The sequence below is a fragment of the Magnolia sinica genome, chromosome 9, assembly GCF_029962835.1.
Source record: "Magnolia sinica isolate HGM2019 chromosome 9, MsV1, whole genome shotgun sequence".
Taxonomy (NCBI): domain Eukaryota; kingdom Viridiplantae; phylum Streptophyta; class Magnoliopsida; order Magnoliales; family Magnoliaceae; genus Magnolia; species Magnolia sinica.
The window spans coordinates 76970367-76990541 of record NC_080581.1 but is presented as its reverse complement, the minus strand read 5'-3'; the positions used below and the strand labels follow the sequence as shown (position 1 = coordinate 76990541).

Genomic DNA, 20175 nt, shown 5'->3' with positions numbered 1-20175 from the left:
CTAATCGAAAAACCAAATTGATTTACGACTTATCTAGTATGTTTGTATGGATGGTTATGATCATCTTGATGTATATGTATTGTGGAATAATGGTTAGAAATCAAAATATCTTTTTTCCGTTGGTCTACAGAATCAAATGCCGCTTTTCTAATCCAATTCTACCTTCAAGAAAGGTAATAAGAACATAAATTATTAAAGGATCCTTATATTTTTTTTTTACTAGGATAACTTCTTGAAAGACCATAAACAAAAAAAGAAAAAAAAGAAAGAAAGAAGAAAGATAAGAATCATCTAACTTTTTAAAGTAATACCATGTCGTGATAGTGTTTAAGTCTTTAATTTTTTTCTGATTTATTTATATATTTTTTTAATTTTATTTTTTTTTAAAAAACTTGCGATTTACGATTTGTGACTCGATACGATTCAACCCCAATTACGATTTGCAATATGATAACGATTTTGACAACATTCGTTACAAGAGATACGTTCCTTGTTGGATAATTTATCCCATCATAGCCCTACCTTGTCTTGATTAAAGAGGAGAGGTTCACGTTTTGCTTGCTATCTGCACTCCAAAAAAGTGATTTCGATGAATATGATTAGAGTGGTGGCTCAACATGCTTTGATTTTTAATTGCTCTAAAAAAATTTACCCTCAAGAATTGAAGCAATTTTCAAGAAAATAGAAATTACACTATTCTTGGTTTGCTTACCCAGGGTTCATCTTGTGGTCTACAGATTGGACCAGGCGGGCCACAAATGATCCATCAAGATGATGTTTGACTGGGTTGGAAAAGAAGAATCCTTTGTCCGTAACAAAATCAGGTGGGACGTACCTATCCGCAAGATCTATAGTGAACTCCTGCAATCAATTTCATAGTAAAAACGTTAAGGTGTGAAAGTATGAAGAGTTATAAAAACTAAAAGTGTGCTTGGTTAAAAGCCCCATTAGGTAGAAGCTAACTGAAGTGTTCCCTAACTGGAATTGCATATATGCGGAGGGTTTTTTTTTGGATCCCCAAATCACCATCCATTTCCTTCCAGGTAGGACATGAAATGTAGGACATGAAATGAAGCTGATTAGATTTGGGTAGAAAGCACCCACCCCAATCATAACAAAAGCACATGACTGCAACATGCCAATATGCCAATTTTTTTTTCTTTCTTTCTTTTTCTTTTTTTCTTTTTTTTCCTTTTTTAAATTTCATGGAGAAATAACAGCAAAAAAAAAGGGGGGGCCACGAGTAGCACAGTCTTAATTTTCTCTATCTCAAAAATTGAGAGAACAGAAATTTGGACAAGTTGGGGAATATACACAGAATAGCTATATTACAGAGCTTCTCTAACCCAACAACCACCTCTACTTGGAAACTCACATGCCAAATGGGCACTTGAAAGGACATCTGATTCGTGCATAAGGTTGGCTCCATGGTTTACATAACCAGGCCTCAAAACCACACCACTCAAGCTATCAAGTCACCACATATATAATTAAAAAATAATAATAATTGGGTGGCTCAAGAAATGAAGAAATTTCAAGCAGCCAATATTCAACATATGTTACAGCTGTCTGATTAATGGACAAACCTCACCATCCCAATGGCAAGGACCTGCTTGTGCATGTCTCAGATGTACTCACACAAGCAAGGTTGGCATGTGTAGACGAGTGTATACTCTTAATAAAAGAAAAGTTGTTGACTTTGAATAATGATGATTCCAGAAAAGAGGCTAGAACCCAAGAAGGAGAAGACAGGCCAACCAATCCAAGAAAACCATTACTGAAATGTTACGTATTATGAACTATCAAGATATCGACCGTCAAATTCTTAAAAGAGGAAAACAGTGAGCCATGCAAAAAAGAAAAGAGTCCATACCGGATGCTTGAGGAGAAAGGCAGCCACTCTCTCCTCATTCTCTTCAGGATCAATAGAACAAGTACTGTACACTAGTGTCCCTCCAGGCTTCACTAATCTATAAATGCAATAACGTCAAGGTAAAAATCTAGAAGGCACCATTCTTTTGCAGAAATCTTAAAACAATGCAGTATTATGGGGATATACATTAGCTTGTTACAATGTCTTTGGCGATCTAATATTGTACTTTGTGGTTCTTCGAAAAAACAAAAACAGCTGTTGTGTAAACATAGCTTTTTAGAGAAAACCATAACGTATTTCCTTTTGTAATCCAGATACATAGAAATGCATTAAAACTAAATGGCCATGTAAAATAAAAACAAAAGCAAGAGCATAAAGAACATTTGCCTAGCATCACAATTTTTATTTTTATTTTCAAAAAGAACCAAACATGTTACATAGCACAAGGCCTCTAAGAGAAAACGAAGGAGAAGAAAGGGTTTGAACTCTTACAATGAAGCTGCATCAAGGAGCTCATCTTGTAAATTTGTCAACTGTTCCAAATCCTCTAATCTCTGGCTCCAACGTAAGTCCGCTCTCTTAAACAACAAATTGAATAGGAAAGGAAGATTTAGTCATTAAGACTTAGGCACTGCAGAAAATAATCATGTTCGTAAAACACCTACCTTACCAATCATAGCATCTTAGAAGCAAGCACGTGACCAATTACTGACCCAAAAAGAAATAATATTATAAGTCAATACTTTCAGTGATTGCAGCTGTTTGATGATTCAAACCAAAATTGGCTATTTTAATTTTTTCCAAATTCCAAAACAATCCCAATTTAATTATCTTTTCAAGAAATATAAACTTGTTTAAGGAATACCTTGGAGAGGACACCCAATCCAAAACAAGGAGCATCCAACAAAAATTTATCAAACTTCTTGGATATCTTTTCCTACAAAAATCAAAAGCTTTGTGAATTACAAACAAAAATTGTAACAGGAAATGACGGCAAAAAGATCCAAAGCTCTCCATAAATAACATGCCTCAATAAAAAATTGAATCATCTGGATAGTATTTTATAAAAATAATGAAGAAAGTTCCCTCAGAAATCTGTATAAACTCAAAAAAAAAAAAAAAGAAAGAAAAGAATCCTATGCTTCCTGGATAAGGGCATCACCGCCAACAACAAAAAATTTGGCTAAAAGTCAATATATTAGTTTGCAATTAAGTCTACAGGGAATCAGTAGGAATTGCGATATCTGTAACTCTGAACATCTTAAATGTCAGAATCGACATGATATTAGGACATGCAAAATCCAAGGATGTGCCAATTGTGCCACAACAATTTGGTGTGGGGTTCATGGCTACTGAATGTGTTCAATATAAATCTCACAACATTTTCTAATTTATTTGATTCTTGCCAACCAAAATTAGACATTTGCTCTATCTTTGTTATATCTATTGAAAAGACATTGAAGCAGTTATTGGGGCAGCAATTGTTCTCTCAATCCCTCAAAATAGAAATCAATCTGTATCAAGGTTAGTGGGAGCTGGGGGTGGCAACGATTTGGATCAACCATATTTTAGCAAAATGGCATAGAACACAAAAAAAAAAAAAAAAAAAAAAAACGAGAATTGTTCATATTTAATCCGGTCTTGATTGTTAAAAATACAGTAGAAAATTCAGCCAATGATACACCAAAATTTTAGAGAATGAAAAGTTCAGGTTTAATACGGTTTAGACTTTTTTAAAAAACATAGTGAAAAAAGAAGCTAAAGTAAAAAATAGAAAACTTTATATATATGTATGAACAATATTTCTTTTCTGAGACTATAAAGGGTTGAACGTCCCCACCCTAGTCAATATGCATATTATGAATGAAAGAGATTTCTCTCCTTTTACTTTGAAATTGGCAAAAATAAAAATAAAAATCATCCTATAATTGGATTAGTCATGTGAAACCATAGGGAGTGATTCCCTAGTTATTTTTTTCGCTTCTTTCTTCTCAACAATATCACCTTTTTTTCTTCTCTTCAAGGTATTTCTTCTTCTCCATCTCTACAACCCACCCTTCTTTCTTTTTCTTATTTCTTCTTCTTTCCACGACCCCTAATCCATCCAAACCTAGTTCTCAAAATCCTAGTTATCCAAACCCTAGTTCTCAAAACCTTAAATCTTTAAAAGGCCTAACCCTAAATCTCTAAAACCCTAGTTCTAATTTCCACCAAAATCCCCTAATTTCGTATAACCAAAAAAAAAAAAAAAACCCAAAATTTTCAAAATCCCAAAGCTGCAAGTCCTAAAACCCTTAACCCAAAATCCCAACCAGAAACCTCCTTAAACTTCAAGCTTAATGTTCCAACCCCAAACCCATTTCCCCCATTCCCTGGCCTTTAAACTGCCCAAATATGTTAAAACTTGCACAAGACAAATGATTTCAATTGAATTCAGATTTAAGCCTATGCTAGGATGAGGTTTTTATCTCCTACAAGTCTTGGTTAATCAGTAATTTATGAAATTCCTATGCTAGGGATTTGGTGGATGGGTTGTGTTATCTCCCGGTTGTTGAGTGGGCTGAATGGGTGTCGATCATGTTCAAAGGTGGAAATCTCCTTCCATTTTTTTTGCAGGTGCCACAGCTCTGTTACAGTAGTTGTTGTCCATTTGCTTTTTAGTCTAATGGTATTAGGGCCTTCAATAATATTAACGTTGAGGTAATTTGGTTCAATTCCAAAGTTGTCTGGCTAAGAATGGGGGTGTCAACCATATTATTTTTGCTCTGGTTAAGACGACATTGGTCTTATTGCTCATGACCTTTGAGTGGCCCGACCTTCTGGTAATCTGAATTTGTTATATCAAGGGCATGTGGGGTAGTTTTGGGGGTCGAAAGCGTGCATTGTTTCTCAACATTCCTGTGGGTTTTTTTTTCAACGATTACCAGAAGGGCAAGGTTTGTTGATGTGGGGGTCTGATCCATGCCAGGCTTCGGCCCTCTTGGTTGTGCTTGTGTCTGATTTGGTTAACACAGGTCTGAGGTGGAGGTACCCATTTGTCTGACATGGTCTGGGGCAACTGTGTGGTTGTTTGTGTTTTGGCTCGTATACTATTGAGTTTGGTTTATGTTCTGCGTGCTACTAGCTGAAGGTTGTCAAGGTTACATCAATGAGGTGGATTGCTTTGGAGTGGCCCTATTTTGTACAAGAATTTAGTATTCAGATCTAGGCGTTAAGCAAGCTATGGTGGCATGACTCGTGTCCTCCTCGAACATATTTCCCTCTGCTAGATTGGTCTATGGGCCCTTTTGTTGTAAGCAACTTGGATTCTCTCAGTTCTTTTAGTCTCTCTCTCTCTCTCTCTCTCTCTCTCTCTCTCTCTCTCTCTCTTTAAGACGAGGTTGGGCCTGTTGTTGCATATAAGGTTGTCAACGGGCCAGGCTTGGGGTTGGTTTCGGCCCAGATTTTGAACTATTTCGAGCCAAGCTGTCCAGCCGGGCCTAATCAAAATTCTTATTTTGAAATGCCCGAGCCCAACCCATTGACACCCCTATTTGTATGGGTCTAATAAGGCAGTTCTATATGATAGGTGAGGCCCGTTTCTTTTTTGTGGCACCCACCCGAAATTTGTAAAGCCATTTTTGCGATTTAACACAATAATAGGTGGTGTGCTCCTACCTTTCTGTAAAAATTAAAGAAATTACAATATAAAAAAAGGTGGAATGTCACTTTGTCCTAATTACTCCATTCATTCGTTCAAACAAGCAATTGGCCAGCATCTTCATGAAGGCTTCCAATCGACATGGAATTACCAAATTAAAGATATCTGAAGCAAGCTAGGTTTGTGTGATATCTATCCTATGGCTTGAGGGGAGTGTTTAAAATGTTACATCGACTTCAGTACTCCTACGGTGAGCAATATCTTTTTATTAAGTTTTGTTTAGGGTTGTGTTGTAAAAAGATGCTAAGAGAGAGAAAGAGGTTAAAGAGAAAACTTTGACATCCTCGCTGAATTTGATGGATGATATGCAAGTACTTAGAAATTGCATGTGTGGCCCAAAAGTAATTAAAATTAAAATTGTTGAAATCATGGGTTCCAGTTTAGTTATATCATGAACCAACAATTACACTTATTTGATTATCTAATTATTGGATTGGTGGACATTTATTGGATGGTTAAAAATGAAAAATATAAAAGGGTCCTATTTCGACAACCAAGTGCCTACTAATCAAAGGCTAAGATTGCTCAATCAATCTGAATTTGGGACTGTGACTAGGCGACAATTAATTCCACAACATGGCAAGTTTAATTTACGTTGATGTAGGCCACGTGTCTAACTTGAGCGCCTATGTATCTAACCTCCTACTCTTTCGAAGTATCCCATAACTCCCTGAAGCTCTCTTTTCCTTCCCTTTTCTTCTACTTTTCCTTTTTTCTTCTCAACATAGTTTAAATAGATATAAAAGGTTACAAGTTCAAGCATCCCTAATTCATATCATTTTATAAGTGTGTTGGACCAAGCCACGCTTGCACATAAGAATCTACACTCAAGCAAGCCTAGTCATCTCACTTCTAGTCTTGGGTCGGGGTCAAGCCTAGATGTTGGGCCCATTTAGCAAAGGTCAAGCTCGAGATGACCCCTACTCGACCTATTGCCAACCCTTGGTGGGGCCCATTACTCCAATGGACTCACATGAACACACTCTAACACAAAATCAATCTAGTCCACTCATCAAGAAGGTAGATGCATTGTTTTAAATAGCTTTGCTATGTAGTGTGTAGCATACACTATGTAGCATAGCTTAGCCTTAATATTGTATAGCTCATGAAAATAGACTAAGTCATGTAGCCCGTGCAAAATACTAATTTTTCATATGCTACACGCTACATAGCCTATGGTATATGCTACATTGCTTACATTACAAGTTATTTTTCACTAAAACATTAAAATCAATTGATGTTTTCAATGATTTATTACATTTTTATTTTGTAATAAAAAAGTAGTCAATTCTTTCAATGATTATACTAAAATAATATTAGTAACCATATTAAATCAATTAGGTTGCTCTTTCTTTACCTTTAAACTTAATCTTTATTTATTTTCCTATTATTTTAGGTTGTCTTTGGTTGCACAAAATGTCATTAAATTTCATTATTAATCAAACTAATTTGGTGCCAAATATCATATCATGATATTTGGCACAACCAAGCACAACCCTAATTAAAATTTTAGAAGCAGCTTGTAGCTTATGCTACATGCTATATAGTTTAAGCCTCATGTTTCAGAGGGGTGAATACTAGGCTACACACTAACTATTGCTTAAAACACTGGTCATGCAAATATGATAAAATGGGTAGTCAAAAGAAAATTACCAAACACCCGTACACAACATGCATGTATAAGTTAACTAGTAGGTAGACCAGCCTGAATTTTCAGCCAATGCATGTTCATGGTGGGCACCACCAGATGAACAGCCCACTGTGTTGGCAAGTGAAAGGTAAAGCCCTCACTCACATGAGAATCTATTGTAAGTTCAGGAGATGTTGATACATCTATTGGCTGTATGAGTTGAAAGAGCTTTTTATGCCTTGCTAATGCATAAAACGCAGAGAAAGTGAAAGTAAAAGAATCTAGAAATGTTTGCAAGGATGTTTGAGAGACATTTATTATAACATACCACGCAGAGAGAGTGAATGCATAAGAATCCAGAAAGGTTTGCAAGGATGTTCTATCACTGTTTTAAATACCGGTAGTGTGTTGCATAGCTTTCAAACCTCTGTAGCTTGTAGCGTTAATAGTGCAGTGTGTAGCGTGAGCTACAAGGTACTTCTATTTTTAAATTTTAAATAAAATAATAATAAATAGTAAGGAAAAAACAAAATATATATACATACGCCTAATAAAAATTTGGAAGAATAAGCATTTTCAAAATAATGCACATCCACACACACACACACCTCACTGGGCCCCATGTGTGCCACACCATAGAAAACAATGCATATCCACATACATACACAACCCATAGTGAGCTCCACATGGGCCACACCATAGAAAACAATGCATACCACCCATACAAACACCACCTAAAAAAATGAAATGAAAAAATTGCATACCAACCCTATCCTACAAATATTGCATGGTAACTGACATTTTGATATTACAAAATGAAAAAAAAAAAAAAAATCCAAAATAACTAACAAAACTTCATTCTAAATGAAAATGAACTCATTGTGCAAGAACATACCTCTTAGTTTTACAAGCTCAAGAAGAGATTTAATAAATCAAAACTCTGAAATTTACAATTTCGTGGTCGTACAAATGCGGACAGGGGGAAATTTGATTTCTCCTTTGTTTCAGCTCCAATGTTCTTTAAAACACAGCAAATAGACCTTGCAAGCTCCAATGATTGGCCGAAATATCCCCTTCAATGGCCTTCTGGATCGCCAGATTCAAAGAAGTGGAGGAGAAGTTGCATTGGAGGCTGGGGTTTGAAAGAGGGGTTTTCAAAAACCCCCTTTTGAACTCTTTTCTTTTAAATTTTAAGTTTTTAAGATATCTTTATGGTGTGAATTCAACACACGTTTTAATAATAATAATAATAAGCACCATTGTTTAAAGTTAGAAACAATAAAGTAATTTTGGTATCAATTTTACATTATATGATTTTTTTTATAACATGAGTTTGACAGCATTTCAAATACATAAAACATATATACATATATAAGTGCATTGTAGTGCTACAACCCCTGTAGCGTACACTACAAGGGATTTGTACCATTTGAGTACACTACGCTATGTAGCACACTAGTCACAATTACTTGAGAATTTGGATTACTATGTTAACTAAAAGCAGAGAGGATACTATGAATTAAACAATCACGGTGGGTGTAAATTGCATATAATGTATAAGCCTAAAAGAGAAGTAAATTGTGGTTTTTCCACCAAATTGTGCATTCAACATGCTTTCCTAACGTGATCTTCTGCGATGGCATGGCCCTTATATACATATCTACAACAATAAATACCAAACAATAAAAAGGCAGAAAGCAATGCATCTCAAATGGTACCTTCCGCAAGCATAACGCATATAAGTTTAGTACAAACAATGTACCCATCTTAATATGTAATAGATGATTTAGAACAATGCAAGCATAGTTAAGAGAAAATTGAAATGTAGATTATCCTGATGAACTCAAAATTTCCTTTACTTTATTAATTAATTTTCTGTTGGTAAATGACTTGCATAAAAAATATGAAGGTCAGCATGCACAACAGTGATGACATCATTGACATTGTGTGACTTGGCTGTCTCTTCAAGAATTCTTAAACGGCCCTTGTTTACGTCAATTGCATACACCATACCTACATCATGACAAGGCATTAGTGAAAGAGCTTTGCTAAGCCCACACACATGTTAAAGGTAGCCCATGTACACGCCAGGTGTACCAACATGCAAATAGGAATGAGATACAACCTACCCATCAAAGGACTACCTCTACATAGATGCCCTGGGCCAAGTATCAGGTCAGTCCACTAGTCAGGCAGGCAATAGTTCACGATACAAATTTATGGCTGATAAAAACTAGGCTGAAGTTTTCTAACCCATCACCTGTTTCTAATATAGTGGTCCACCTGGACCAGATTTATTTTTGAGTAAGAACAACAATCCTGTCACACCCGCTTAATGAAAGTGTACCTTTCTGCCATCGTAGAATGTATGATGGTGTGTAAATGGTATGCCTTGTACACAAGTATGGCTCATAACGCTATGAATGAAATGTTCAAATGCTATATTCACATATAGATAAGAATTACAGGATCCTGTGCATCAGGACAGGATTAGTGACCTGATGCAGGCAATCCATACAGGTGAAGCCCACGGTCCCCAGATCTAGATTGCTGACCAGATAGGCCTATGAAATCAAATATTAGCAAAAAAAACGAATCGACTCAGTTTCGGTCATGACCAAGTTGATGTGATTTCAGTCCTGAACAAGCAACTATTTTGGATCGTTTTAGCAGGTTTTGGCCCTTCACTCATCTTAGACGGACCAAAAGCAAGAAGACTCGATTTCGACATGAAACAAGGAATAAAAATTTAAAGCATGGATGGGCCCCATTGTGGATGGTGAATCCAAAAATCATTCAGACTTGATGAGTCTAGATGTCCAATATGTCACCTTTTTTCTTGACTGATGCGGCATCATCTTCTTTCTACCCATAAAATTTAATTTGGGATTTATTTTAATTTAGATGAGTCTAGATGTCCAATAAAATTTAAGTTATTTATTTTAATTAGGATATTTGTATTTGGGATTTTTGAGGAATGCCCATCCATGGCAGGGCTCTTCCCTTTACATCTACAGTCCTTGACCATTTCCTGGGACCTCTTATATGACATAGCACATCAGGAGTTTGGACGTTATACACATCTTAATGCATTGAGAGATTCAGGACTCAATAATTCCTCACCCATCCAATACGGAGGATCGGATTTCATTGAAGATCACCTTGGCCTCTCAAACGTGATGCCATGAATAGAGTATTTCCTCCAGGCGCAGCACAACAGTCAACAATGGTCTCTCCAGGTTGTGAATCCACAATAGACACCACCAAACTTGTTAGGAAATATATACTTACCAGAAGCCCTAAATCCCAACACAATTGAGCTGAAAGATGAATATAGGAAGTCACTCCTAGATTTTCACGAGGAAAAGCAGACAAAAGTAATCCCAAAGACAATGAACTACAATTTCTAGCAGATTAATCTAATTGACTTAGACATGCAAGGTGCTGTAAGAAATGACACTAGCATCTTATGTGGCAGCCAAGGCAAACTCAACATGCAGACACATCATTCAACATGGTAATATGATATTATTAATAGCAGAAAAAGGACCGCCAAACAACCACATGTTACTTGATGAAGACTGCATTTGGGCCAAACAAATCTCCATTGTGGATTTTCATATGTCCCATGATCAAACCATCCAAAGGCCTAGACTTTTTTGCACATACACAAGGGTCAACGTTTTTTACCCCAGAAGACTAATCATGGTCGCCTGGAGAGTGGGCCACCATCGTGGGTCCCTCATGAAGATTCCTCTGACTGAGTCTCCTAGCTCAAGATTGTCATTAGATTTTCTCCTAGTTTTTACTTCTCGAAATAATTTTATAGTCTCACTTGCTATTTCCGTCACTTATGTATTGGCCCACTTTGGAGGTATCAAGCAATGTTGGAATAACATGAAATTGGCCATGTTTGAAAGCTTCTTGAATTAGATAGCTCTCCAATGATTCCAAGATCACATAATTTTGATATTGTTTGAGTTACCACCAATTTTGTGGACAACATACAAGAATGACATGATTTCAGCAGTCCTATTGGGATTTCTTCTTTGCTTGGGTGTTAGATTAAATTATATTGGTTGCTTCTTTTAGATGTTATTTCCTATTGGTTGAAAGTTTAGTAGCTTATTTCTCAATATATGTTGATATTAGGATGATTTTCTATTGGTTAAAGACTTAAGAGTAGAATATGATTGAATCTTATCGGTTGGAAGTTATGTGGCATGTTGAAATTTATGATTAAAAACAACCCTCAATGCAAGAGGGAGGGGATTTTTGTTTTTTTTTTTTTTTTGTTTTTTTTTTTGTTTTTTTTTTTATTCGTTTTTTTTTTTATTTTAAATATCCAAGTATTATTGAAGAAAGAAAAGGTGACCAATCTAATTTCTTTTATTTTGGAACATGGTTTTCCCCATTGGAAATTCATGGAAAGCATGTTTTAGTTACTCGACTTTCCTCACGTGGAGTGTGTTCTTCTTCATTGTTGCATTCTTGAGCGGCTACCCAACTGGGCCATTTGGGACTGCACCACATGTGCAAGACATTTGTGATGGGTGGACCCATTGTCATTTAACCATATGAGATAGGCTACACACACACATATGAAAATAGTAGTCAGCTGAAAGAACTCACTCTCCATTGTGTATGTAAGTATGTAGCTTAACTGATAGTTAAAGAGCTTGAATTTTTGGCCGAATGATCTAACCTATGGGTCCCACCTGAAATACAACTAGAAGATCCTACACACGTGGTCGTGCATTGATGGGCATGTAGAGCTACTATACCCGAATACTCATATATGCTCAATGTACCATGTTAAACATGTACATGATACGGGCATTAGTACTCAATACTCTAGGATACTTGTGGTGAATGTCTTGCCAAAATCCTATTTTGTTAAGCTGTCATCATCATCATCTAAGCCTTATCCCATATTGGGGTTAGAGCTGCTACACATTTTGTTATGTTGTTCCACTCTACTTGAAACGTCAGATTTTCACATGGTGTGCTATAAAGGCCGTTTCGGGGCTGTAAAGGCCGTTACGTAAAGGTAGCGGTGGCAACCATTACACGTTACGGGGTCGTAACGGGCGTAACAGCTGTTATAGAAAAAAATGACCTGTAATTGCCGTTAATAGCACGTTACATCCCCTAGAAAGCCCATAATAGCCCCGCAATGGTCTATTACAGGACATATACAGGTTTTTCATACTTTTTAATCAACAATATGGGGCAGATATAGGTTTTTTAGGAGTTTTTTCAATTTTAAAGAGAGGGAGAGAGAGAGAGAGAGAGAGAGAGAGAGAGAGAGAGAGAGAGAGACCGTAACAGCTGTTACAGGGCCATAACAGTCGTTATGCCTCGTATCGTGAAGGTAACAGTGGTGGCTGTTATGGTTACCGTTAGGGAACACCTCATTTTCAGGATTCATCAGTAAAAGATGTGGCAAAAGCTTGACATCGGCTATCAAGCTAATGCAACCCTCCTTTATACAAGCATGGGACAAGCAACGGGAGCACAAAACTTCCTTTGGAGGATTTTATTAGTTCATGTAAGTAAAAAAGGAAATACAAAAAAATATATTACCCGCTAAAGCATTGAAACTTTCACATATGAACAGCACCAAAGAAATTAAGATTGTCCAAACCAAACATCTTAATATTACCCAACAAATATGCCTAATACATGTCTACAGAAATAAGTAGAGAATGGTTGTCTTGGCACATGCCCAACACCCATCTAATAGGTTCCTAACATACATATGCTGAACACCAGTCTAATAGGTTCCTAATACAATTGAGACTTTTAAAAGGCAAGCATAGTTGAGAGCAATGTTATAAAACCGGACCTGGATGTTAACAGAGTTGACCTGTCTTTGAGGAGAACCACTTTAATACTCTGGCTAAGTTTGATACATAGGCATTAAAAAAAGATAAAAACGGCATACAAAGTAACTCAAATTGAACTGTCTAAATTGTGAATCCAAATGTAGATGGATTATAAATAAGAAGTTACACTGACTTGCAAAGGAAGGCCCACAAGGACATGGAGGTAGTAAGAAAAGACTTGACCCATGGTCTAACTGAAGGTCTAAGCCTGAATGGCGGAACAGAGTTCATGGAGCAAACCCCAACAGATTGGTGATGACAACGACTAACTTGATTACTTAAGCATCTGATTTTGTAGCCATTTAGTGGATGGAAGAATGGAAATGACCAATGGTCCTCATTAAGCAAATAAGGGTCCATGAATCCAAGTTTAGATTCTTTGAACCAGCACTGATGTTTAGTCCACAGCTTATCTACACTGAATCCCACAATATGGACGGTTAAGCCGCGTCTAAGTATGCCACGTATACACTTTTCAAATGTCTGTATATCGACCATTGCATTCTCCCATGTATCAAATGACTCCCCATCTTTGAGTCCTGTTTGACAGGCGGAGAATTGGATGGTTGTATAGAGACAGAGAAAGGAGAGGACAGAGAAAGAGGAAAAAAGAAAGAACAAAAAAGAGACATGCTGGTACATCCAATTTTCTTTTCTTGTTTGTGCTACACACCCAAATACCCGTGCAGCCCTGCCCATCTGAATACAGACATATGTGCCACTGCAACAAAGGTGTGTGACATCCTTGTTTTCAATATGGTGGACAGTGGGCCACACTATTTTCAATCTTCTAGTAACAGTCATTGACTTTTTTTTTAATGGAGGAGAGAGGAGATAAACAGACCAAGAAGGTCACACAAAACTGCCCAGGTCGAATGCTTCCAATTAAGGACTAAAAAATCTCAAAAACCTAGTTGGTTTTGTTCTAAAAATGGGTATCATATGAAATCAGATCGCCATAGCAGACATCTCCAGTCTAAAACTAGTGTGATTGTCCAGTCCAATCTAGATTTTAAAGCACTCTTAGAGGGTCCTTGTAATTGATGATCAGAGCTTGTAAACAATTCAGCATGAAGTGCAGTGTGTACCTGGCATGAGGGGTTGCATTAGTCTATTTCATGCATCCCCAATCTACATTGAGGCGCTAAATTAATGTTTTGGCTTACAAAAATTGATTACATCTTTTGCTGGTACAAAGAATGGTTTACCTTTAGTTTCATATTAAGTAGTTAAAATCTGATGCTCTCATAGCACACAACTTATAGTGCATTGACTTGCATTTATACCCATGGATCAATCGATTTGGACACTCCATTAGGTTTAGCCCATAGTTCATGGGTCACATTGAAAGATCGTCTGTCAAATGATCATAACCATCCAAAGTGGCCCTTGCATTTTATGTCGCTCTATTTTTCAAGCCACAACTGGGATGATCAGGATCTTTTGGTTGAGATGAATGTATGGAGGTGTAAATAGACCAACAAATGGATGGCTCAAATTGACGACCAAAGCCATTTAGTATAAGCAATTTGCGCATCTATTTTATAAGCTACTAATTGGATGATTAAAATCATCTAATCGGAGCAAGATTTTCTTAGTGGCCTTTGATGTGTGACCCAAAATTCGTTGATTTAATTACCATGCATCCAAATGCCGTGCATGCATAGAACTGAGTGTAGAACTATCCAAAAGAACAAATAAAGAAACATTCCACTCAAATATATATGTGAGGCTGAGGTATGCCTTTGACCAAGTGAAGCATAAGCCTCACATTTTTTAACATCAAAAACAGCCTCGATGACAATTTCTTTCACAACAATGTGTAAGGCATGCACCTTTTAAGACATCACTAGTACCATCACCAAGTCATTCTTAGCCTTGTGCAAGCTATGTGGGTTCTTAATTTACGCATATTTATAAAGCTTCCAGTGGTTACAGAAGTCTTGGGGCATGTTTAGGTCAAGTTTTAGTTTCCTTCCAAAAGTCATTTGTTGAGGAAACATCTGGGCCCCACAGACGACGTCAGCTTTTTGTAACTCTATGCATGTTCCATTTTTCAATAAACTCGAGCAATTGAGAACTGGGAGAAGCAGCCCCTCCAGACGATTTTGTAAAGGAATCATGTCTTTGTATGTTATGAGATATGACATATGCACCAAAATCATGGTTTTAAGAAATGGACGAGTCAGGTGCAACCTGCCCGAGTCAACTCAGACTTAGTCAGACCCAATCTAGTTTAACACCACGAGTCACCCCCAACACAGGCAAGTCAATTCAACCACGATTCAGCTAAGTCATGACTCAACTCAGGGTCGAACAAGTCAGGTCGAGTCACCAAGTCTTTTAACCATGATCAAAATGCATCACTTTATATTTCTATTTCACTGGAACAGAGTGAGTGTAACAAAGCTTCTAAAAAAAAACTTTTAGTGAATATGCACTTCAATTTTTTGCACCGCATATAGGCATAGCCTTCAAACCGTATTTTAGAAAAATGGCTGGGGTAGGGTCAGGAAAAAGAACTGACCTGCACTCTCATCCTGAACTGAACATAGACCGTCTTTCAATAATCCTGCTTGTATGCAAGTCTGAGAAGCAGAAAAAATAAAATAAAATGTTGAACTCATTAGCAAACTTGATAAAACAATTGAAGCAAAAAGTGGTCAATAATGGTGAGGAAGACTTATGATCAGTTGTTTGAAGAATGTTGCATTTCATTCTTAAGAAAAGCTATTAGGGTAACATGAGGAATTGCAAACTCAAATTTCCTTCACTGGGAAAGCCACAACTCCTTCTCCGTTAGACACCAAGTAAAGAATAACCGACTCAAACAACAATGGAAACATTGATGGCAAGCGGCCAATGGTTTTTGGACACGTATCAGAGTGCAAACAGCCCTATAATCTGAGTAAGCTGAAATTGTACCACACTGCCCCTAGTCCCATGCATTAACCATGTGCTTGGTATTCTTTGTAATGAAGATCAATTTAGTTTGAATTGAATAACCATCCAGACCCTTAAACGGACAAAAGATCAAGTCCTGTGAAAAGGAAACAGGTAATAGCAATACCCTTTTGTTGTGTTATAGATTTTAGCACACACCTGCATGCCGGTTTTGATGTGGACAAAATCATCCATATGCAAGGATGGTTCATGAGGAACCTGAAGTTCAGGAAGAGCATTGTTAATGAAAAAACAAGGCAGAAATATCTAGTACAGTAAAGCATTGTTGGGGCGAGGAAACATGCTCTTTTATGTTCATTTAGAAAAAGAAAAAGTGCATGCACAACGGTTGTAAACTTGATTAAAATTTGGGAATCGGATTGGAGTCCGAAATCCATCATGAATCAAATGCAGGCGCTGATTAAGTTGGCAGGGTGTCATTTGACAATGTCACTCTCAGGCAGTGTGTGAGGTGTATGTCCTATATTCTCGGCACATCTATCGCATGTGGGCTAGAGTATACAGGAATGTGTCCGTCTTCAAGGTATTCTATTGGTAGGGAAATTATTGTATATCAGGGATGTGGTGTGTATAGATGCCAATTAGTCATTAAAAATGAAATAGAGACAACCATGACAACCAAAATGATGGCAGCCACATCTGCATTTTAGCTGTATCTAGTGGTAAATCCATCTTTTCTGTGGTGGGGAAAAAAACCATCATTATCATCTAAGACTTGTCCCAACTAAATGGGGTCGGCCACATGAATCCTGTTCCACGATTCCACTCTATCAGGGACCATATTCACCATAAGTCATCAAATCTTTTCTTACTAACTCCACCCACATCCTTTGGGACCTCCCTTACCTTTTTAGAGCCATCAACTTGATAGGGCTGGGTCTATTGCAACATGCTAGGCAATAATCCAGCGGGAAAATAAAATATTCAACTTTTTGCTGATTTTTATTGACATGGTTGTCAGCGTTTCTTTTCACTACGGACGAAATGGTGACGTGTCCTTATGGACCGGCATATGTGAATCCATGTCATACATCAAGGTATATCTTCAAAGCACTAACCAAATAGGTCCATAAACTATGCAGAAAAAGACATTACCATGTTATTATTCTTTAGGTACAGTGGTATGTTATGAGGACCTTATATAAGACGAAAACCTCAATATACATAATTCATTGATAAAAAAGGAAAATCATCTTTTCCCATTGCTTTATAATAAAGAGGTGTACTTCAAGCCTACAAGTTTTTTTTTTTTTTTGTTACACACGCAATCACACCCCACGCACTCACACCACTGGCATTTCACCATAATGGGTACTCAAACCCATGACCTCGTGTTGAAACTATTGTAAGTCTACCACTGTGGCATGAGCAAGGGACCCAAGCGTACAAGTTGATAAGGCAACCAAACATTAATTCTATAAACCCATTCCCGGATGAATTTAGGTTGATTTGATTTTATCTGATGCTGTTGAACTTCTTACAGAACTTCAACCTTTTCAATCAAGAATTGTTCACTCACCCATCTTGCATACTTGCAACATGGATGAAATAACGACTAAGCAAACATCCGACTTTATCAGGTAAATACAGACATACCATCACTTCACCTTACCATAAATGCACCTCCAAAATTCAAAGTTAATTCACAATGTCTTTATAATCATGTCTTTTCCATTATTCAAGCCCTTAGCTCAATGGTAGACTCCATTTCAACGTTGAGGTCTGACGTTCAATACCAGCTTATGTATAAAAATGGGGGGAAAAAAAAATCTTTTCCATAAAAGAAAGGTGCCCTTTTGTCTGTGATAACACAGGCTATGATGATGATGATTGTCATTTGCATAAAAGTGACGGGAATGTCAGTAGAAAAGCAAAATGCTTAACACAGATAAATTATAGATCATATAGTGTGCACAATAGAAAATATGACTAAAGCACCTTCAGTACTGTCAGCCACTCAACTGGGTCAGCTCTTGTAAAACCTTTCACACTGTTTGCCCTGTCATTTGAAGAGGTGGCTGCAAATCAGCCACACATCAACAGCACATGAGATCATCAACTGAAGAAAATGAGATGAGAGAGAACCTGAGGCTGAAACTGGGATCACTATTATTCCAAATCATAAGCCTCATGGCTTCCTCTACCCCAAGATATTTTATCCACCATCTAACCATCCACTGGATAACAGAAAATTGACCATGAGCACCTCTATAATCTATAATAATTAAGTGGCATGACAATTCATCACCACAACCAGTTTCATGTGATCATTCACATGGAAACTCGTTAAAATGCCATTGCAACGCACATGTAGGAATTAGGAAATCAGGGCCATGTTTAAGGCGGCACAACCATGATCAACCAGGACAGTAATCAGGCCAATCCAGTCATTAGGTGGGACACAAGTGTAAGTTGAATCAGAAAGTGGTGACACTTATTTAAATCATGTGTTGTTTTCATATAGGTTATTACCCTGATGAGCAACAGACCTGATTTGCGTGCCAGGAGATCTTCGTGATGGAGCATACGTAACACACGGCTCGAATGTCCTGTATACATGCAATGTAAGCATTGGAGAAGGTTGCAAGCAACATTTCAGTTGCAGATGATGAGTCCTCATCTAACATATTATTCTGCTTTCTTATATGTACAACTATAATAAAAAGTGAAAGCTCTTCAGTTTACACAGAGATCAGGCTTAATTTGAAATTACAGATAGAATGCTGCATAGAGTCAAAGATACACACTTGTCGTGAACCATGATTCAGAGCATTTTTTATGATATAATGACATCTTTGCCATAGAAACACACGTGTCACTACACGTGGCAAATGTCTGTGCTGACTGGCACCAATGATCTGGTTGGCCACAATATGGGTAAACTATGGGCATAACCATTTTTCAACAATTTTGACCACCAAATTATTGCAAGTTTTGCCCACTGAACATGTACATTTGCTCTTTTTGGGTTAATTGTCCTCTTCAGACCACTGAGCAGATGCTTGGCTAGAACAGTCAGATACCATTGCTTTTCAGGTCCACAAATTCGATGATTTGATCACCATGCACAGGCACCACATGTAAATTGGACACATTCGGATGTACACTTCACAGAACTCGATGAAGCGTGCTACCGTCGTAGAATTCCTCAATAATAAATATTAGCTAATGAAAATGTGAAAACCCTTCTTCCTGAAATAAAATTTCTAGAAAAAAGAAGGAAAGGTGCAATGACAAACATACCACCAGATGTGAATAAATAGTTGCCAGAGCGTGTGCTTCTGCACGTTCATCACCCTCCAGTTTGGGCAGTGGAAGTAAGTTTTTTTCCTGAATCAATAGATACAAAAGGGCTAAGGCATTCAAATGAACTTGGTTTCTAGTGACCTGTTGATTTGATATGATGTAGCACCCCATGAAACACTCTAGACCCAACTTTTACCTTGATTCAAAACTTTGGTAGACTATGAAAAAATGAAACAATTTCTCACTTGATTTGCCTCTCTTTTGCCATGGCCCACCAAAGTTTTGAATCGGGGTAAAAGTTGGGTCCTAAGTGCTTCATGGGGTGCTGCATCACATGGACAATTTAAATTTTGGGCTCATGTTATAAGAGATGAGTTCTCAAAAAGTTATAGCAAGTTCTTGTGAGAACCCATGTGAAGGTGATTATTCCTCCCTCTCTCTCTTAATTTCCCATGAGGTCAAGCTACGTGGGCCCCACCATGATGTGTGTTGAACATTAACACTGTACATTTTATAAGTCCCTTTAGGTTATGGAATATCCCAAGAATAAGGCATATGCAGAGTTCAAGTAGGTCATACCATCTAAAACCATATGAAGACATGCCTAAAATACATCAAAGCACTTGATGGAGCCCACTTGAGTTTTGGATGCGGCTGAAACTTAGTTTGACCTCTCATCCAAGTGGGACACACACAATGGCTGGGCTGGATTTGTGAACCACATCTCAGTGGCCCCAATAAGTGATTATGAATGTTTTAATGAGAGGTTAACCTTTCTCAACTGTTGTATGTGGTGTGGCCCACCCAAATCATGGATTAACTTGATTTTTAAACCCGTGGCCCACCATGGAACGGTGCATCTGGCTGATGGGGT

At 37.4% G+C, this 20175-nt stretch overlaps 1 protein-coding gene across 1 annotated transcript; it reads right to left on the bottom strand.

The window, feature by feature from the left end:
- Nucleotides 1–497: 497 nt before the first annotated feature.
- On the bottom strand, nt 498–19472 carry LOC131255173 (uncharacterized). Its single transcript, XM_058255872.1, has 11 exons — nt 19299–19472; nt 18141–18232; nt 17994–18054; nt 16194–16253; nt 15615–15679; nt 10365–10471; nt 9098–9216; nt 2739–2810; nt 2366–2451; nt 1874–1970; nt 498–861 (listed from the first exon to the last, which is right to left on the bottom strand). Exons 1-11 carry the CDS (start codon nt 19470–19472, stop codon nt 709–711), a joined length of 1086 nt encoding a protein of 361 aa, XP_058111855.1. The 3' UTR covers nt 498–708.
- Nucleotides 19473–20175: the final 703 nt, after the last annotated feature.